Raw genomic sequence first — 19074 nt, 5'->3', positions numbered from 1 at the left:
AGGGAGGGGTGGAGCCAGGCAGTGACCCGGAAGCAGAAGTGACTCCCGCAAGCAGATTGCTGGGGAGCGGCAGCGGCGACCGCAGCGGTAGAAGCAGCAAAGTATCTGTGTGCAGCTCCAAACTGGGAAGAAGATGCTAATTAAAGTGAAGGTGGGAACACCTCCAGCCTTGCCAAGACGCTGTGGTACTGGGCTGGCCGCTGTGCCTTGCGGGAGAAGCGGGGAAGGAAAACCACGCCTTTCCCGAGCCTGGAGGGTGCTGACAGCCTCAGGGCTCCGCGCGAGGGGTGATGGGAAGTAGGGCCCCCCACCCCCACCCCAAGGGGGCATTGAGGGCTGGGGATTGGCCCGGCCTGACAACCCCGGGGCTTCTGCGGGTCTTGCTCTCTCTGCCAGGACTGTGCCATGACCCAGAAGGAGGTCGCCTTTGTCCGGGGTCTAGGTGTACTCGAACCCCTGCGGTCGTAGAGAAGGCCAAGCAGTAGCTTGGCTCCCTTTCTCGGATTCTTGGAATAAACTGTAATCTCCATTCTGCATTACTCTCCTTACCTGCTTCTCCCAGCCCCTAATGCAGTTGCTTCCAAGCAAGCACAGCACAAAAACGTTAGCCTGGGGAACCGGGGGCCTCTCAGGAGCTAGACTGTAAGCCTTTGCTGGTTGTCGCCAATGTGCGGTATCTCAGCCGGCCTTCAGGAACCAAAGCTGGGAGTGTGTTCAGTCAGCGCCTGCCTTTCTGAGCCGGGCCTCCTGGACCAGCCTCACTTCCTTGGCTGAGGCAGGTTGGTTGTCCGTGCCTGGTTCTTGGTACTAGCAGCGTTTCTTCATCTCCATCTCCCGTGATTCTTCACCAGTTCCCAACCCTCATTAGTCCTCTCTGCTGTTGCTTCTTTTCTACCTTCGGACAGGGAGACAGAGACTAAAAATTGACGGAGTGCAACATCCGTTTGGTCCTTTTACAGCTGAGTAGTCTGCTGTTATTTCATCAATGTGTTTACCGTGCTTAGCAGCCATTCTTCACCTCTTCAGTCTTTCCAAACCACTTCCTAGCTGAGGTTTGAGGCCAAAGAGTGTGTTAAAAATCATGGGTCTTCAAACTTTTGAGTAGTGACTAAAAGAGTCACTAATGTAAAATCAATTGAATGGGTCACAAGCGACAACAAAAGAAATAAAGTAGAAATATCAGGGTATAGTTTCACGAAATTTTTGCTTTCACTTTATATGTATTAAACACATGTATGTGTTATTAGTACATATCTATTTCTTGGTGTGAATCTTGGTATATTCACACCAAGATGTCTGAGAAACCCTGGAATGCTTTTGGATATGGATTCTCACATCCTCTTAGTCAAAAAAAAGGTTTTTACTATACTTGTGTTCAGGATTTTATTAACTTATTGTTTAAAAAAAAGATTTTACTTGAGAGAGAGAGCACAAGCAGGGGTAGGGGCAGAGGGAGAAGCAGGCTTCTTGTGGAGCAGGAGCTCCTTGTGGACTTGGGGCTCCATCCTGGGACGCTGACACCATGGCCTAACCCAAAGGCAGATGCTTAACTGACTGAGCCATCCAGGTGTGCTGGGTTTTGTGAACTTAAAAAAAACAAACAACAACAAAAAAACCCTCACCCTACTCTAAAAAAATTTTACCTCATGTCCCATAAAAACGAAAACGAAAACTTACCATGTGTGATATGCTCTGGTATTTCTAGTTCTGTTCTAAGTCGATTTCATAACCCACTGATGGGTTGCGACCTGCAGTTTAAAAAAATAACTGTGTTGGGGTGCCTGGGTGGCTCAGTTGTTGTTAAGTGACTGCCTTCCGCTTGGCTGGTAATCCCAAGGTGCTTGGATCGAGCCCCGCATCAGGCTTCCTGGTCGGCGGGAAGCCTGCTTCTGCCTCTCCCACTCCCCTTGCTCGTGTTCCTTCTCTCACTGTCTCTCTCTCTATGAAATAAATAAATAAAATCTTAAAAAAATAAATAAAAAATAAGTTTATAAATACTATGTTGTGGTTGGGCTTCTCAATTTGAAAGGGCTAAGAATCACCTGGGGATCTTGTTACGCAGATTGTAATTCGGTGAGTCTGGGTTAAGACCTGAGATTCTGAATTTCTAACGTGCTCCTAGGTGATGCTTATGCTGCTTGACTGGGGACTGCACTGACTAGCAAGGTTCTAGATTTTGTCTTTTTGAATCCATTTTCGTTTGGTATTTCTCTAAATTTGTCAGTCTCCTTTACTGAAACAATTTCCTTTGTGCCTCCGCATACAGGTTTCTATGTCCTTCATCTTTTCCTCTTTTGTAGGTTGCATTGTTTTATCATGCTAACTACATGGGAAAGCAATTAGTTAGCTCTTCTGTTACTATACAAATGATAGGTTTTATTATCAGGGTTTGTGAATTCTTCAGCTGTAATCTCCATGTAGCTGACTTTTTCCATATCTTTCTGCAGTCCTATACAACAAAATCTCTCCTGATTTAAATCTTCTTTTGATGCCTTATTTCTGTCTTTCTAAAATTAAATACATCATTTTCTGCGTTAGGCCATCTTCCCAGTATTCATCTCATATCAATCTACCTGGTATCTGGAACCCAGTTCTTTAGAGTCATTGTTCACTTTTGAACCTGATTTTTCCTTTGATAACTTCTTTTTTGCTTGATTTTCTTTCCATTCCCATTACCCTTTTTCTGGTGTAGGGTCTCATTCACTGATATCTTTATTTCTCTATAATACCTCCAAACAGGTTTTCCTACCATGTACCCCCCCTAACATTTAGAGTCTAAGCTTGAAGTGTCTAAGCTTGAGACATGGTATACAAAAAATCAAAGCTTACATAGTGTTCTTTAAATTTCTTTTTCATCATAATACTCCCTGACCCCACATCCAGCATCAAGATCTAGAACATTTTCATCCCCATCCTGTGAAAATTACCTAAGTTAGTTTTTTTTGTTTTCAAATTCCATATAAATGGAGTTACAGAATATATAATTTTGTGTCTGATTTCTTTCACACAGAATTGTGTTTATTGTCGTCTGTGTAGTTCCCATTACTGTATATGATTACATTGGATGACTGTATCACAATTTGTTGGTTCATTCTCCTATTGATGGACGTTTGGGTTGTTACCAGTTTCTGGCTATTTTGAAGAAGGCTTCTATGAACACTTACAGAAATCTTTTTTTTTTTTTTTTTTTCTTAAGATTTAATTTATTTGAGAGAGAGAATGAGCAGAGAGAGTGGCAGAGATAGAGGGAGAAGCAGGCTCCCTGCTGAGCAGGGAACCCAGAATGGGCTTGATCCCAGGACCCTGAGATCATGACCTGAGCCAAAGGCAGACACTTAACCAACTGAGGCACCCAGGCACCCTATACAAGGCTTTTTGTAGATATAGGTTTCCATTTCCTTTCAATAAATACCTATTAATGGAATTACTGGGTCATGTGGTAAATATATGTAAGTTTAAAAGAAACTGCCAAACAGTTTTGTAAGGGGTTATGCCATTTTATATTCCCACTTGCAATGAATAAGCATTCCAGCTGCTCTGTACCCTAGTTAACTTGTAGTTATGTCCATCATTTTTATTTTAGCTATTATACTGTGTGTGAAATGTTAATTTCATTCAAGTTTAAATTGATTGATTCTCACCCACCATAGCACTTTGTCATCATACCTTGTGTTTGGATAGTAATATTCCATATGACATTTCCCTTTATATTGGTTTGTTCTATTAATTGTATGTCTCATTGTTCTTGGTTGTAAATCTTCAGTTGAAAAGATTTTTTACAAGGGCTGGAACACTTAATTTCTTTTATATCCCTCCGGTAGCTAAAGCAATATGTTCAGCTTAGGTTCATCATTGACTTGCTAAACAGCATTGGATGTATTCCCAGGTCACAATGACCAGATTTGGGGAAGAAACACAGTATCAAGAATATCTTTTAAAATTGTTCACTTTGAATTTTAATTATGGACACTTTCAAACATATTTATTAGCAGGGGAGGGAAGGATATAATGCACCTTATATCCAGCTTCAAAACCTATCATCTCATGGCCAGTCTTTTTTTTTTTTCTCATGGCCAATCTTAATTATATTCACCAACTCTCCTTACCTGATGTTTTAAGAAGCAAATCCCAAATAGGATAGCATATGTTATTTGTATGTATTTCAGTATCTGTCTGTAAAAAAGGGTTCTTATTTTTCTAATGTAAGAATAGTTATCATACCTAAAAAATTAACAGTGATTTCTCATTATCATCAAATGTATCCCATCCTCTCATTTGTTTTGTACAGTTTGAATGTGAGTCCAGCTAAGAGCTATATGTTGAAGTTGGTTGATAGGGATTCTAAGTGTCTTTCAAAAATCTATACTTCCCGGGGCGCCTGGGTGGCTCAGTGGGTTGAAGCCTCTGCCTTCGGCTCAGGTCATGATCCCAGGGTCCTGGGATCGAGCCCCACATCGGGCTCCCTGCTCCGCGGAAAGCCTGTTTCCTCCTCTCTCTCTGCCTGCCTCTCTGCCTACTTGTGATCTCTGTCTGTCAAATAAATACATAAAAATTAAAAAAAAAAATCTATACTTCCCCCTTGGGGTGCCTGGGTGGCTCAGTAGGTTAAAGCCTTCTACCTTTGGCTCAGGTCATGATTCCCAGGGTCCTGGGATCGAGCCCCGCATCAGGCTCTCTGCTCCTCAGGGAGCCTGCTTCCTCCTCCTCTCTGCCTACTTGTGATCTCTGTCTGTCAAATAAATAAAGTCTTTGAAAAACAAAAAACTATACTTCCCCCTTTTCTCCCTCTTCGTTTTGAATAAAGTAGGTTGTTTGTGCGATGGAGTCTCCCGGTTTGGATTTTGCTGACTTTTTCCCCGTGTTGACTTTCTTGTTTTGGTTTTTTAAAAAAATATTTATTTATTTATTTTAGAGCACTTGCAAGTGGTGGGAATGGCAGAGGGAAAGAGAGCAATCTCAGGCAGACTCCCTGCTAAGCAGGGAGCCTATGTTGGGCTCAATCTCATGACCCAGAGAACCACCCGAGCTGAAATGGGGAGTCAGAAGCTCAATGGACCAAGCCACCCAGGAGCTGCTCCCCATGTTGACTTTTAATATATTCCCCTTTCCTCAGTATTTCCTGTCGATTGGTAGTAAGATCTAGAGGCTTGAATAGTCTTTTGTATGTGTTTTTGTGAGAATAATACATAGGTGATGGTATGGCATGTAATTCTATCAGCTTTTTTTGCTTTTTTTTTTTTTTAAATTCATTGCCTCTATCTGTTGTTTCATTGGAGGCAATAAAACAGGGATATCTAATTTTATCGTTGCTTCATATATTAGCTGGAATGCTTGAACAGTAACTATTAGCCACATGGGCTTTGAGCACTTGACATGTGGCTAGTGAGACTGAGGAATTAGAAGTTAATCATTAGTTATGTTATTTGTATTTAATTTTATGTATATATATGTATACATATATGTATTTCTTTTAAGCTTTTATATATTTATTTGACAGAGACACAGTGAGAGAGGGAACACAAGCAGGGGGAGTGAGAGAGGGAGAAGCAGGCTCCTTGGCTGTGCAGGGAGCCCGATGTGGGGCTTGATCCCAGGACACTGGGATCATGACCCAAGCCAGAGGCAGATGCCCAATGACTGATCCACCTAGGCAGCCTTAATTTTACTTATCTTAAATATAAAGCCTGAGACTTTATTCAGTCAGTGGAAAACTTTTAAGTATGCTTGGAATAAGTTAGGTATGTAAATCTACTTTTTTAACTGTAAATTATGAAATTTAAATACAGATCAAGTATTTAAGATGAAAATTTACGATCTGAATTGAGATGTGCTCTAAGTATGAAACAGGACTTTGAACATTTAGTTAGAACAAAAGAATGTAAAATATATTACTTTTTATATTGATTATACATTGAATTGATAATATTTTAACATATTGGGTTTAAGAATGTTAAAATTAATTTTACCTTTATTTTTATTTTTTATTTTTATTTTTTAAAGATTTTATTTATTTATTTGGCAGAGAGAGATGACAAGTAAGCAGAGAGGCAGGCAGAGAGAGAATGAGAGAGAGGAGGAAGCAGGCTCCCTGCCGAGCAGAGAGCCCGATGCGGGACTCGATCCCAGGACCCTGAGATCATGACCTGAGCGAAAGGCAGAGGCTTAACCCACCGAGCCACCCAGGCACCCTTAATTTTACCTTTAAAAAATGTGATTGCTGGGACGCCTGGGTGGCTCAGTTGGTTAAGCAGCTGCCTTCGGCTCAGGTCATGATCCCAGCGTCCTGGGATCGAGTCCCACATCGGGCTCCTTGCTCCGCGGGGAGCCTGCTTCTCCCTCTGACTCTGCCTTCCACTCTGTCTGCCTGTGCTCGCTCTCGCTCGCTCTCTCTGACAAATAAATAAATAAAATCTTTAAAAAAAAAATGTGATTGCTGGTATATTTAAAATTGTGTATGTAGTTTGCATTATGTTTATATCTCTGTTGGACAGTGCTGCTTTACAGAATCATTTCCTTATACTCCCATCAAGAACATTGTTTTACAAATAATGTTTTTCTCATTACAGTGTATCCATGGTATTAAAAAAAATGAAAAATACAGAAATGCACAAATGATATAATTAAAAGCATCCATAATTTCACAACTCAAGATAAAAACATTCATGAATATATCCTTCCAGACTTTTTTGAAAGCCTATAAATAATACAGTATTTGTTTTGTGTGTGTGTGTGTGTTTTAACAAAACTGGAATTGTACCCTTATTCCACACATTCTTTGAGGACTGTAGTTTTTCTCTGTGTTTGTGGCATAATTTAACCCCCAGTTGTTTGTTGTTTGTAATTTTTCAGTACCAAAAGACTATAATTTATAGACCATTGTCATAGATATTTTTTAACATATTCATGATTATCTTCCCAGAAGTGTTGTTACTGGGACACCACTTTGCCAGATTGTTCTCTGGATATATTCATAGACTTCTACTGTCCTAGAGTTTTTAAAATTTTACAAATCACTATTTTCTGTTTTTAATGTCATTATGTCCAAGCATCTTACCCTTGGGAGAACAATCCTCTTAGGGTTTTGTTTTGTTTTGAAGATATTATTTATTTGAGAGAGAGAGAGAGATCATGAGCAGGAGGAAGAGCAGAGGGAGAAGCAGCAGCAGACTCCCCGCTGAGCAGGGAGCCCAATGGAAGCAGAGCTCAATCCCAGGACCCTGGACCTGAGCCAAGGCAGAAATTTAACCATCTGAGCCACCGAGGAGCCCCTCTTAGTGTCCTTTTTACTCTTTAAAATATTTTCTAAACCAGAATGGATATTTGTTTATTAGTATTTATGTGATGGAGTATACTTTTACTAGAAATTTTAATAGTGCAGATAAAGAGTTCCCCTTGATAAACCCTCCCCTCAGTCAGTCCTACTCTTTTCAAAGATAATTACTGTTAATCCTTCCGTGTGTGTATGTGTGTGTGTGTGTGTCTACATATGGAAAATGATACCTAATTGTACATTCTTTAGATCTTTCCATGTTAGTGTATAAACTGCTGTGTAATAAATATATCATCCTGTGGATGTAACCATAATTCAATAGTTTCCTTATTAATAGGCATTAATAGGCACTCTTCCTAGTGTTTTATAGTAAAACTGTGCTATTTAGTAATCATGTTCCTCTTAGGATATGTACTCAAGTTTCAAGTTTTTCCTTCTTTCTAGTTAATCTAGAAGTAGATTATCTGCTTGGAGAATCTTTGCATTTAAAGTATCAAGAGCAATAAAGTGAAATAATTTATGGATGACACAGAATTGCAAACTTTTCATTTTGTTAGGAAAGGGCTTTAAAAAAAAACCCACCACATACTGTTTCTACTATTTAATAAAAGGACATTTTTAAAAAAATTTTATTTGGGGCACGTGGGTGTTCAGTTGATAAGTGTCTGCCTTCGGCTCAGGTCATGATCCCAGGGTCCTGGGATCGAGCCCCATGTCGGGCTCCCTGCTCGGCAGGAAGCCTGCTTGTCCCTCTCCCACTCCCACTGCTTCTGTTCCTGCTTTGCTTTCTCTTTCTCTGCCAAATAAATAAACATAATCTTAAAACATAAGTAAATAATTAAAAAATAAAAACATTTTTATTTATTAATTTTTAAAAGGTTTTAATTATTTGTTTTAAGGAGAGAGAATTTCAAGCAGACAGCTGAGTGCAGAGCCTGACTTGGGCCTCGACCTCATGACCCTGAGAGCATGACCTGAGCTGAAATCAGGAGTCAGAAGTTTAACTGACTGAGCCACCCAGGCACCCCTAAATATATTTCTTAGCTTTATGAAAATCTTACTGTTGTCATTATTTTTCCCATTTTGCCATAAATTTCCACACACACCAGCTTGGATTAGGGTAGAATCTTGAGAAGCACTGTTGTAATTTATTCTTTTGTGCCCAAACAGTTAAATCTAAAGGAGTTACTCTTGCATTTTTAAAAAATTTTTTAATTTTATAAACAATTAAAATTAAACTCTCTATAAAAAAATTTATAAAATTCTCTATTAAACTCTCTATTAAAAAATTTTTTTTAAATAAACATTTAATGTACTATTAGCCCCAGGGATACAGGTCTGTGAATCGTCAGGCTTACACACTTCACAGCACTCACCATAGCACACACCCTTCCTAATGTCCATAACCCAACCACCCTCTCATGAACCCCCTGACCCCCGGCCACCCTCAGTTTGTTTTGTGACATTAAGAGTCTCTTATTACTCTTGCATTTTTAAAAATATTCTTAGTACTGAATTGATTCTCATGGTTGAGAAATTAGGTCCTAAGTACTGTCATCCCATAAGTAGAAAACATGTTATTTTGTGAACCTATCACAGGAGCATACATCAGGTCCCAATACCAGACCACTGAGAATCAGGCAGTACTGAGTACAGAGCTTTTCTTTTTAGAGGCTCGGGGTCTGGGGTCAGAGAGTCTGTGTTTGGGTCCACACTCTCCCTTTGACTTCATCAGCATGCTTTTTAACCTATCCAAGCCCCATTTTCCTCTTCTATAAAATGGTGATGGTAATAGCATAATATCTCATGAATACTTAGAAGGATTAAAGGTATTGATGCTTAGTGAAGTTTCTGACTGTCGGAAAGTGTTCGTTAAATGCTGGCTATGATCATGACATGCTCATTGGTGTATTTGGCCCTTTCACAAATACTCATTGACTCCTTACATGTCAAACTGTGCTTTGTGCTTAGATTAGGAAGATGAATTTCTGCCTTTTAGGAGGTTGGAGTGTAAATTAGAGAGTTTAACACTTAAGTAACTAGCAAGAGGTATTAAAGTGTGCTGGGGAACCACTCATCAATTTTAGAGTCCTTGAACATTTGGGAAAGAGTAGGGAAGGGTATGGCAAGAAGGGAAGCAGGAGACCAAGAAATGCCCTTAAGTCAGATTGCGCTTGGTGTGTTTGTGGTCTGGATTACTGTAGACTGATGCAGATAGAGCTTTAAGAGCAAGGATGAATGGGAGATTAGATTAGATGAAGTGCAACATGTGTAAATGTACAATCAGTGTAATTATTGTATGTATTATCAGCAGCCCTTAGCCTATGGAAGAAGTCAAGAAGATTAGAGCTGCACTTTAGTACTTAGAAGTCTGGAGAAAGAGGAAAATAGAATGTTCAATTTTAGTGTTACTTAACAAGTTGGGGGAACCTGGGTGGCTTAGTCAGTTACGCGTCTGACTTAGGCTCAAGTCATGATCTCAGGGTCCTGAGATCAAGCCCTGCATCGGGTTCCCCACTCAACGGGGAGTCTGCTTGTCCCTCTCTCTACCCCACCCCCTGCTCGTATGTGCTCGCTCTCTCAAATAAATAAAATCTTTTTTTTCTTTTCTTTTCTTTCTTTCTTTTTTTTTTTTTTAAAGCTGGTCAGAGGTGTTCTCTGGTGTCCTTGAGAATTCTTTGAATTATATGAATGTTAGTTTCTAGCTTTGATACAGGAAACCAGGGCATCCTGATTGAAAGGCATGCTTTCCTTAGGACATCTCTGTTGCAGTCTCTCCAAAGGAATGACACTATTCTCATGGTTTCTGATGGGATAGGGTAGAAGATCGGGGGTAATATAACCTGTAGGATTAAGAGGGTCAAGTGGCTCATAGCATCTTGCCCTGTCAAAGCTGTCTACAGCCTTAAAGTGTTTGATAAATACAGGTTTGGGTCAAAGCCCTCTGATTCTTCAGAGCAGCTTTGTTGAGAATGAGCTGCTCTTGGAAGTTGTAGATCCCCAGAGACCAGGACAGGGAGCTTTACCTAGAAGACAAATTGTATATTAGGCTGCAGGACTCATGAAACCCTTTCCTGTTTCAGACCCTGACGGGAAAGGAGATTGAAATTGACATTGAACCTACAGACAAGGTAATGTATGGCCAGTACTTAATGCCTGTCTCCCTATATGCACATTCATTTGGATATGCTGATGAACTTAGTCCTTTTTGCTTTCATGCTATCTGCATAGCTCTTGTTCTTTCCGCTTCCATGGTTCTACCCCTTAGCAGTCCCTGACTACTTGTACCCTTAAAGGTGGAGCGAATCAAGGAGCGTGTGGAGGAGAAAGAGGGAATCCCCCCACAGCAGCAGCGGCTCATCTACAGTGGAAAACAGATGTGAGTTTGACATGGATACTCACGAGGTGTAACAATCTTACGTGAGGTTGAGGGAGCAAATACTGGTGGAGGATTCTCAGATCCTTTGGTGATTTGGTGAAGCCTGTGAATTCCTTCTCAGAATAAGATTTTTGCAGACATAAAATACATAGATTTACAAAAGAAACTATATTGAGATACAGTTCTCAAAATATTAAAAACATTTCTGATATAATATATGTGGTTTATTAATATGTTAAGATCTAATGGGTTTAATTACCATTAATTTTTACCTATTTTCAAAATACTTGCAAACAGTTGTAATATGGTATGAAAATACCCAATTTCTTTTCTTAACCAGTTATACATGTCACTAATACCACTTTGGGTTTTTTTGCTTGTGTTCAAAATAAAATAAAGCAATCAAAATAATCAAATTTTGGGTAAGGGTTAGTAAAAATAAAAATGTAATTTTTTTTTCTCATCTGAGCTCATAGATCAGGAAAAAGACTTAAGAAACCCAGTGTATGAATCCTGTTCTAGATGGTGTTTCTAAGCGCCCCCTCCCCACTTTTTTTTGCCTTCTTTTCTTGCAGGAATGATGAAAAGACAGCAGCTGATTACAAGATCCTAGGTGGTTCAGTCCTCCATCTGGTGTTGGCTCTGAGAGGAGGAGGTGATCTTAGGCAGTGATGGACCCTCCCTCCATTTTACCTCCTCACCCTGTCTCTCGAAATGAGACATCATATATCCTCTCACTCTGTGGGACACCAGAGCCACTGCCCCTTCTCCTGGATGCCCAGTCTTGTTTGGTGGGAGACCGTGAGGACCCCAGGATGCAGGGTTCCTGGCCCAAAGGGCCCTTGCTGGCTATTGGGTTTTTGTTTGCAGTCCTGTGTGCTTCCCTCTCTTATGGCCATGTCCCTAGTTGTCAATAAAATATTTCCTGACCTCCTGGAATCTTTCTTGTATTGCACAAATGTGACTGAAATTGAAATGGACCCAGTACACACTCATTTATATCTCTGAAGAAGTAGGGCAATGGGAGGGAATGTGCCTTTGGGGTGGGGGATTATGAGACTCTAGGAAAGTCTACTCTGGGTGTCGTGGAGCCAGTTCTTACCAGCTCAGGAGATCTAATAATTGGCATCTCTTCCCAACCCCATAAGTGATTTCATGCTGGTAGCTTTTCTTTTTTCTTTTCTTTCTTCCTTCTTTCCTTCCTTCCTTTCTTTCTTTCTTTTCTTTCTTTCTTTTTTTTAAAAGATTTTATTTATTTATTTGACAGACAGAGATCACAAGTAGGCAGAGAGGCAGGCAGAGAGAGAGGAGGAAGCAGGCTCCCTGCTGAGCAGAGAGCCTGATGCGGGGCTCCATCCCAGGACCCTGGGATCATGACCTGAGCAGAAGGCAGAGGCTTTATTTAACCCACTGAGCCACCCAGGCGCCCTTTTTTTTTTTTTTTTAAAGATTTTATTTATTTATTTATTTGACAGAGATCACAAGTAGAGAGGCAGGCAGAGAGAGAGAGAGAGAGGGAAGCAGGCTCCCTGCTGAGCAGAGCGCCCGATGTAGGGCTCCATCCCAGGACCCTGAGATCATGACCCGAGCGGAAGGCAGCAGCTTAACCCACCTAGCCACCCAGGTGCCCTTCATGCTGGTAGCTTTAAATTGGCCTCAAGTGGCAAATCAGTCCCTCCCCCCAAAGTGGTTGTTACACTCTAACCAGTATACTACTGATGTGGGTGGCAGAAATAAGGACAGTGAATTCTCTGCCGTTGTAGCCCTGCCGGACGTTTGGGCCTGGTTCAAGAAAGACCTTAAGGGCTTTACTGACACTACATTGTGGCTAAAATGCTGCACGGGGCTCTGGGTTCTGTATTTACAGAGAGAAGCAGATTTGGAGAAAGGCTGTGTGAGGAGTGACAAGCTATGGGTCACTTACGTCTCAACTGATAAGATAAAATGAGAGAGAGAGGTGCCAGACGAAAGGGCTCCCTTCTCTGGCTTCTCTAGTGTAGCCGACTCCGGCCAGGCTGGGCGGAGCGGAGGAGCAAGGGAAGAAGGTGCCTTGTAGCAGCTGGACCGCCGCGGTGCCCCCACCCCAGCTGTAGCGTGGGCACTTTACTGCAGTCCTCCCCGCCGCACCATCAGAAGGCGCTCTTGCGCAGTCTCCAGCCGACAGCCCGGCCCGGCGCGGCGACGCTGTAGTTGCGGTTTCTGTAAGGCAGGCGGAGCTGCTTCCTGAGCCGCCGCGAAAATAAGGCTCGCCTAGCCTCGGTGCGCGCAGCCTGCTGGCGCCCACCATGGAGCGGCTCCCGAAGCTGGCGGTCTTCGATCTGGGTGAGGGGACGGGACTGGGGAGGTTCCCAGGCCGCTCTCTTCCAAACCCCGGCGGCGGCCCCCGAGGCGCGCGCGCTCGGAGCTTGAGCTCTCCGTGCGTCCTCCCGCAGATTACACGCTCTGGCCGTTCTGGGTGGACACGCACGTAGACCCCCCCTTCCACAGGAGCAGGTGAGGCGGCGCTGGGGAGGCCGGCGCCGGGCTGGGCCCCAGGCCGCAGCTGAGCGTGCTCTCGCCCCGCAGTGACGGGGCCGTCCGGGATCGGCGGGGCCAGGCGGTCCGACTGTACCCAGAGGTGCCCGATGTCCTGCGACGGTTGCAGGACCTTGGCGTGCCCATGGCGGCCGCTTCACGGTAAGGAGAGCGAAGAGAAAACTCTGCCGTTCTCCTGCTGAGGGACGCAGGCGGGAGACGGCTCGCGGCACCCCTGGGCTAGAAAACCTTGGGCTGTGCGGATTTGCATTCATTTGCATTGCTCTGTAATTGTACCCTTTACCGTGCTTTTAATAAACATTGGCTCCGCGCCGCCAGTGTCAGACGGGAAGGCCAGAGAGTTGAATGAGGACCTAGGATGCCTACCTGTCCTGGAAAAATAGCAAGTTGACTTCTCCCTGGTTAAATATAACTTGGCTTGCCGCTCTGGCTCCCCGGATCCCATCTATGACACCCTACTGCAGGACCGGGGAGATCGAAGGGGCCAAGCAGCTTCTGGAGCTCTTTGACCTTGACAGATACTTTGTTCATCGGGAAATCTATCCCGGCAGCAAGGTCACCCACTTTGAAAGGTAGGTGGAGATGAGGGGAGCAGGAGGGAGCCCAGAGAGGCTGAAGGAGCTAAGAAGCCAGCGGGGTCCTACCCTGTCCCTCCTTGCACAGGTTGCAGCAGAAGACTGGAGTGGTTTTCTCCCAGATGATCTTTTTTGATGATGAGAAGCGGAATATCATAGACGTCAGCAAACTGGGTACTGAGTGGTGAGATTAGCGATTTGGGGAACGAGGAGAAAGGGTTCCAATGAGGGGTTAGGTAGGTGTGTGTGGGATGGGTAGTTTGCGTGACAGTATTTGGGTGACATCCAAAAAAGATGAGAGGAAAAACAGGCTTGATGAAATGTGGCTTCTTTTCTTCTTAGGAGTTACCTGCATTCTTGTCCAGAATGGAATGTGTCTTCAAACCCTAACTGAAGGACTAGAGACATTTGCAAAGGCCCAAGCTGGACCCTGAGGTCCAGTCCTGCGACTGAACCTCACTGGAGGCATAAAACGGAAAGGAAATCGGGAAGGCATTTCCAGATGTATTTGTAAATTATTAAAGTATGTTTGTGTGTGATAGAAGAGATCTTCCGGCTTGTTTCTGTTTGCCTAGCGGAGTAGCCGGCCTCGGCTATGCGGGGGGCCAAGAAGCGGAGGGCGTGGCGTTAGACTTAATCAGGTTGGGCCGGAGAAATCTATGGCGCCCCCGACTGTGCCCGCTTTGGGCTCGCCGCATCTCGCTTGCTGAGCACTGTCAAGGGCCTGGAGAACTCTTCCACTGACGCCAAGCAGTGTGGTGCACGACCCTGCACACTCCCATGAAAACAAATACTGTATTTTGGGGTGGGGGTGCGGCGGCCTTTTTAATAGCCCCAAGCGAAGCGGCGGCTTTAAGTGGCGCTAAAGGGGTGTGGGGAGGGGCGCCGCTGTGGCTCGGGTCACGTGGTAGAAGAGGCCTCGTCGGCTCCAGTTGATGATGTCGCCGGGGTGCCCCAAGGAGCGATTGGCCCAGGCGGGCCTCGGAGCGCTCAGGCGGAAGTCGCAGGACGCCGTGGGGCGGAGGCGGGAGAGGCGAGGGTGGCGATGAGTGGTCTCAGCCGACTCTTCGGGAGGGGTGAGTGCGGGCGAGCCGGTAGGCAGAAGGTTCTGGCCAAGGGGGCTGGGGGGAAGGCGGAGGCCCCGGGCTGTCCGGAAAACACCATCCGCTGCCCAGCGATGCACGTGCCAGGAGGCTCCGCCTAGTCCGGGAGCCTGGCTGCCGCTGCCTGCCTTCCCCCACCCGGGAAAGAAGAGAGGGGGGCCGGCCCCGAGCGTGAGCGGGGGTGGGGGCTTCCCCGCCCTTCAGGCTGCGGCGGTGAGTTTCCGCCTGTTGTCGTCCAGCCCTTTCCAAAACACTGGTGCTTCTATGCTGGCCGAGGGGATCTGAGGTGGTGAAGAAAGATTGCCTACTTAAAGCTCCTACGTGGTGGGGGAAGACAAGCAGAAACGGACATACACAGTGTGGTGTAGCTACTCCCTGACGGACATGTTCCCACTATCCGGGGAAGCACAGAAGCAGCGCGGGGGTTGTGATCCAGAAGGCGAGAAGTATGCCAGGTGGAGAACTGAGGGACTCCAGGAAGATGGCACTGTGTGCGAAACAGGCAGGAAGAAGTATGGTGTGTTTAGGAGAAAGGAGTTCTGGCTGTCGTGAGAGAGAGAGAGAGAGAGAGAGAGAGAGAGTGTGTGTGTGTGTGTGTGTGTGTGTGTGTGTGTGTTCCTTACGCTAACCTGGGGAGAATCCTGAGCGGAAGGAGACTTCCCCTCAGTAGACTTGAGCCTTATCTCTCCACCCAGCTGCCACTTTCTTCATGACATCAAGTGCCTCAGGCTGAAATGGGGAAGGGGGACAAGAGTCACTCTGTCAGTGGGGGGTGGAAACCAAATCAGCCTGAGAGTATCAGCCTGAAGTAGGACTTCAGGCTAAAAAAGAGGAAAGTAAAAGGAAGTGAGGTTGGAGAGGTAAACAAAGGCCAGATTAGGAATGGTCTTGTATGTCTCATTAACGTTTTGGATTTTATCCTGTAGGCAGTAGAGTCTGGAAGGATTTTAAGCAGGCAAGGGCCATCTTTTTTTTTTTTTTTCTCTTTTCTTTTTTTTAGAATAACTCTTAGAACTGCAGAAGATGGAGGGGAAAATTGAGACCAGACTTTTTTTTTTCTCTAGCCCCTGTACTTCATTCAGTTTGATCCTGTGGAATCAGGACCTTGGGCATCTCCTAGGACAGCAAGTGGAACAGTGATTATAAAAAGTGACCAAACTCTGGTGGGGATGTGATAATGGGACAGCTGTGCGTGTGTGAGGGCAGGGAGTGGGTGGGAACTCTACCTTCCAGTGTAAACCTAAACCGGCTCCAAAAAAGAAAATTTATTATTTAACAACAACAACAACAAAAAGTCTTGGAAATGACTTGAAAGGCAGCTTGGAATAGCCAGCGAATATTGGATTCGGAAGCCACATTTCAATTCTTTCTCCATTCTTAGTAGTTGTGATTTTATTATTTTTTTAAAGATTTTATTGATTTATTTGACAGGCAGAGAGCACAAGTAGGCAGAGAACTAGGCAGAGAGAGAGGAGGAAGCAGGCCCCCTGCTGAGCAGAGAGCCTGATCGGGGGCTCAATCCCAGGACCCTGGGATCATGACCTGAGCTGAAGGCAGAGGCTTTAACCCACTGAGTCACCCAGGCACCCCAGTAGTTGTGATTTTAAACATACAAAACCACTTTAACATCTTTGTGCCTCTTTTCATATTTGTAAACTGAAGATAGTACATTCATTGTAGAGAATCATTTAGGGATTGACGGGACCGCCTTTGAGTGCATAGCACACTCTGCACTTGGTGACTGGTGGCTGATTTTTTCCCTTCACACAATATGGGCCGGCTTGGTTGGGACTCCAGGGAAGAAAGAGAAGGGGCCAACCCCCGAAGAGGCAATACAGAAACTGAAGGACACAGAGAAGATACTGATCAAGAAACAGGAGTTTCTGGAGCAGAGGATTCAACAGGAGCTACAGATGGCCAAGAAGCATGGGATCAAGAACAAGAGAGGTAATGGGGGAGAGGGGCCAACAGGGTGGGCCCAGGTGGGAATCAGGGGCTTCCGGCTCTGATGTTCAGGGTGTGTGCCACATCAGCTGCCCTACAGGCTTTGCGGAGGAAGAAAAGATTGGAACAACAGCTGGCACAAACCGATGGAACATTATCCACCCTGGAGTTTCAGCGTGAGGCCATTGAAAATGCCACCACCAATGCAGAAGTGGTTCGTACCATGGAGCTCGCTGCCCAAGGCATGAAGAAGGCCTACCAGGACATGTGGGTACGGGGGGAGGGCAGCAGGGGGCCCAGGCACTGGGGAAAGTAGCTTGTATTGTACTTTGAATCTTAAAACCTCTCAGAATGGGAATTTATGGTACAGATGTCTAGGACAGCGAGATCTTTGTCAGTCTCCTTGCTTCCTGTAAGGTTTCCTTGCTGGCTAAATCATTATAGGGAGGAAAGATGATTTTTCTAAGTTTTGAAGACCCTTCAGAGAAGGGAGTACAGCCTGTCTTCCCCACTGTGGCTTCTTGTCAATCCTCAAGCCAGCCTTGTCTCTGTACAATTTCCCATATCTTCTAACTGATGGCCATGGGTTTATCAGCCTCAGGCCACAGGAGGTGGTGGGGCGGGGGTCTTCATTCAGGCAAGACAGGAGGGTTAGGAGGGTTGTTGCCTGATTTCTTGGCTGTATATCTTGTTCTTAGGGACATTGACAAGGTGGATGAACTGATGGCTGACATCACAGAACAACAGGAGGTGGCCCAGCAGATCTCAGATGCCATTTCTCAGCCTGTGGGCTTTGGAGATGTTGTGGATGAGGTGATTGGGAGTAAGGGATCAGGAAATATGGGAGAAAGCAAGAGACCAGCCAGAAGGAAGGCCCGAATCAATCATGGGGCAAGTTTGCGGGAGAAGAGGGACTCCAAAAGTGGTATGTTTTTGGAAGTATGAGTTCCCTTTCTTCATCTTTTTTTTTTTTTTTTTTTTTTTTTTTTAAATTAGAGAAAGCAGGAGATCGTGGGAGGGGTGGGGCAGAGGGAGCAGGAGAGAGTCCAAAGTAGACTCAGTGCTGAGCTCGGAGCCTGACATGGGGCTCGATCTCACAACCCTGAGATCAGGGCCCTGAGATCCAACCCGATCTAAAATCAAGAGTCACATGCTTAACCAACTGTGCTACCTAGGCTCCCCCTCATTTCTTTAGGTTGAACAGTTTTGTTGTTCCATATCCAGGATGAACTGTTGGAGGAGCTAGAGGAGCTGGAGCAGGAGGAATTGGCCCGGGACTTATTAACTGTGGGTGACAAGGAGGAAGAACCCCCCATCGAACTGCCCAGTGTACCCTCTATACATCTGCCTGCAGGGCCAGGTACTCAGGGCTATTCTATTGTCTTAAGGACTTGAGGAGGTGGGATAGATATGGGGAAAGATTATTCCTCTTATATACTGCTTCAAAGGAACCAGGCAGAGAGGACTGCTGCTACAGTTGCACAGGTTGTTGACTGCATAAGGGCACCTGATTGAGCAGGAATAAAGACTAAAGTCCCACTTGAGCCTCACTTGGCAAGCTGGGTACCCTGGTATAAGGCTGCAGGTACTGGGAGAGAGCAGCATATTCTCCTAATTAATATGGGGGTGCTTGGGGAATTAGCAGCAGCTCACCAAGCAGGAGGACCATACCTTTAGGTTCTTTGCTGGGGAGACAAAATTCAGCAGACTCAGCATTCTAGCAGAGGATTGTTGGAAGTTGCTACAGCCCTAACACTTTTTTCTTTTCTGGGTGTCCTTTCCCCAAAGCTCCTGAAGCAGATGAAGATGAAGAAGCCCTAAAGCAGTTGGCTGAGTGGGTATCCTGATGAGTTATGGGCTTGTTTTCCCGGTGCTGCCTTATTCCCTTTTCCTTAAGTGCCAAGTGCTAAGCAAAAGGAACAAAGCCTTTTGGGGAAGTCCTGCTGAGGATGATAGTTTGACCTTGTGAAAAGGGGTTGTCGCCCTCGCCTCCCTGGCTCAACTCTGAAAAAAGACCATGGTGAAAGAGGAGCCCCCAGGCTCCCTTCTCTGTGATTGCACTTACGGTGCCCTTGTTCGCAATAAAATCGGGCCAATGGAAACACAGTGTTTACACTGCCTTGTCTACACCTGAAACTCTTCCCTGGCCTTTGGAGCTTTGTGTCAAGCAGTGAATCACAATGGGAGTAATGAGGGGAATAATGAAGTATTGGAACAGGGAACAAATGGGAGTTGATGATATCTTGACCTCCTATGTTCTAGGTAGGT

The 19074-nt window shown here is 44.9% G+C and overlaps 3 protein-coding genes across 7 annotated transcripts; all 3 read left to right on the top strand.

The window, feature by feature from the left end:
- Position 1: 1 nt before the first annotated feature.
- On the top strand, positions 2-11588 carry NEDD8 (NEDD8 ubiquitin like modifier). The gene is made up of 4 exons (XM_059181755.1): positions 2-151; positions 10354-10401; positions 10567-10649; positions 11225-11588. Exons 1-4 carry the CDS (start codon positions 134-136, stop codon positions 11319-11321), a joined length of 246 nt encoding a protein of 81 aa, XP_059037738.1. The 5' UTR covers positions 2-133; the 3' UTR covers positions 11322-11588.
- A 1217-nt stretch (positions 11589-12805) lies between these two features.
- On the top strand, positions 12806-14303 carry MDP1 (magnesium dependent phosphatase 1). Of its 2 annotated transcripts, none has more exons than XM_059181754.1 (6): positions 12806-12971; positions 13082-13142; positions 13215-13325; positions 13649-13756; positions 13848-13943; positions 14102-14303. In XM_059181754.1, exons 1-6 carry the CDS (start codon positions 12935-12937, stop codon positions 14151-14153), a joined length of 465 nt encoding a protein of 154 aa, XP_059037737.1. In that variant the 5' UTR covers positions 12806-12934; the 3' UTR covers positions 14154-14303. The 2 variants fall into 2 exon arrangements, with proteins under 2 accessions (XP_059037737.1, XP_059037735.1); XM_059181752.1 differs by having other exon boundaries at positions 12814-12971; positions 13848-13933.
- A 417-nt stretch (positions 14304-14720) lies between these two features.
- Positions 14721-18908, top strand: CHMP4A (charged multivesicular body protein 4A). Of its 4 annotated transcripts, none has more exons than XM_059181742.1 (6): positions 14721-14835; positions 16660-16809; positions 16896-17073; positions 17505-17619; positions 18031-18166; positions 18595-18908. In XM_059181742.1, exons 1-6 carry the CDS (start codon positions 14805-14807, stop codon positions 18651-18653), a joined length of 669 nt encoding a protein of 222 aa, XP_059037725.1. In that variant the 5' UTR covers positions 14721-14804; the 3' UTR covers positions 18654-18908. The 4 variants fall into 4 exon arrangements, with proteins under 4 accessions (XP_059037725.1, XP_059037723.1, XP_059037724.1 ...); XM_059181740.1 differs by lacking the exon at positions 14721-14835 and adding an exon at positions 15094-15379 and having other exon boundaries at positions 18604-18908; XM_059181741.1 differs by lacking the exon at positions 14721-14835 and adding an exon at positions 15095-15379 and having other exon boundaries at positions 18607-18908.
- Positions 18909-19074: the final 166 nt, after the last annotated feature.

Source organism: Mustela lutreola, chromosome 7 (genome assembly GCF_030435805.1).
Source record: "Mustela lutreola isolate mMusLut2 chromosome 7, mMusLut2.pri, whole genome shotgun sequence".
NCBI lineage: Eukaryota > Metazoa > Chordata > Mammalia > Carnivora > Mustelidae > Mustela > Mustela lutreola.
This window is presented reverse-complemented; position numbering and strand designations above follow the sequence as displayed.

What these genes read in the sequence shown, in the direction of transcription:
- NEDD8 (XM_059181755.1), top strand. An exon ending in ACATTGAACCTACAGACAAG is followed by an intron (nt 10,402 to 10,566) that starts GTAATGTATGGC and finishes GTACCCTTAAAG; the next exon opens with GTGGAGCGAATCAAGGAGCG. An exon ending in ATCTACAGTGGAAAACAGAT is followed by an intron (nt 10,650 to 11,224) that starts GTGAGTTTGACA and finishes CTTTTCTTGCAG; the next exon opens with GAATGATGAAAAGACAGCAG.
- MDP1 (XM_059181752.1), top strand. Translation starts at nt 12,935, where the DNA reads ATGGAGCGGCTCCCGAAGCTGGCGGTCTTCGATCTGG. An exon ending in GCTGGCGGTCTTCGATCTGG is followed by an intron (nt 12,972 to 13,081) that starts GTGAGGGGACGG and finishes GTCCTCCCGCAG; the next exon opens with ATTACACGCTCTGGCCGTTC. An exon ending in AAGGTCACCCACTTTGAAAG is followed by an intron (nt 13,757 to 13,847) that starts GTAGGTGGAGAT and finishes CTCCTTGCACAG; the next exon opens with GTTGCAGCAGAAGACTGGAG.
- CHMP4A (XM_059181739.1), top strand. Translation starts at nt 15,247, where the DNA reads ATGTTCCCACTATCCGGGGAAGCACAGAAGCAGCGCGGGGGTTGTGAT. An exon ending in TGGGATCAAGAACAAGAGAG is followed by an intron (nt 16,810 to 16,895) that starts GTAATGGGGGAG and finishes GTGCCACATCAG; the next exon opens with CTGCCCTACAGGCTTTGCGG. An exon ending in ACATCTGCCTGCAGGGCCAG is followed by an intron (nt 18,167 to 18,594) that starts GTACTCAGGGCT and finishes CTTTCCCCAAAG; the next exon opens with CTCCTGAAGCAGATGAAGAT.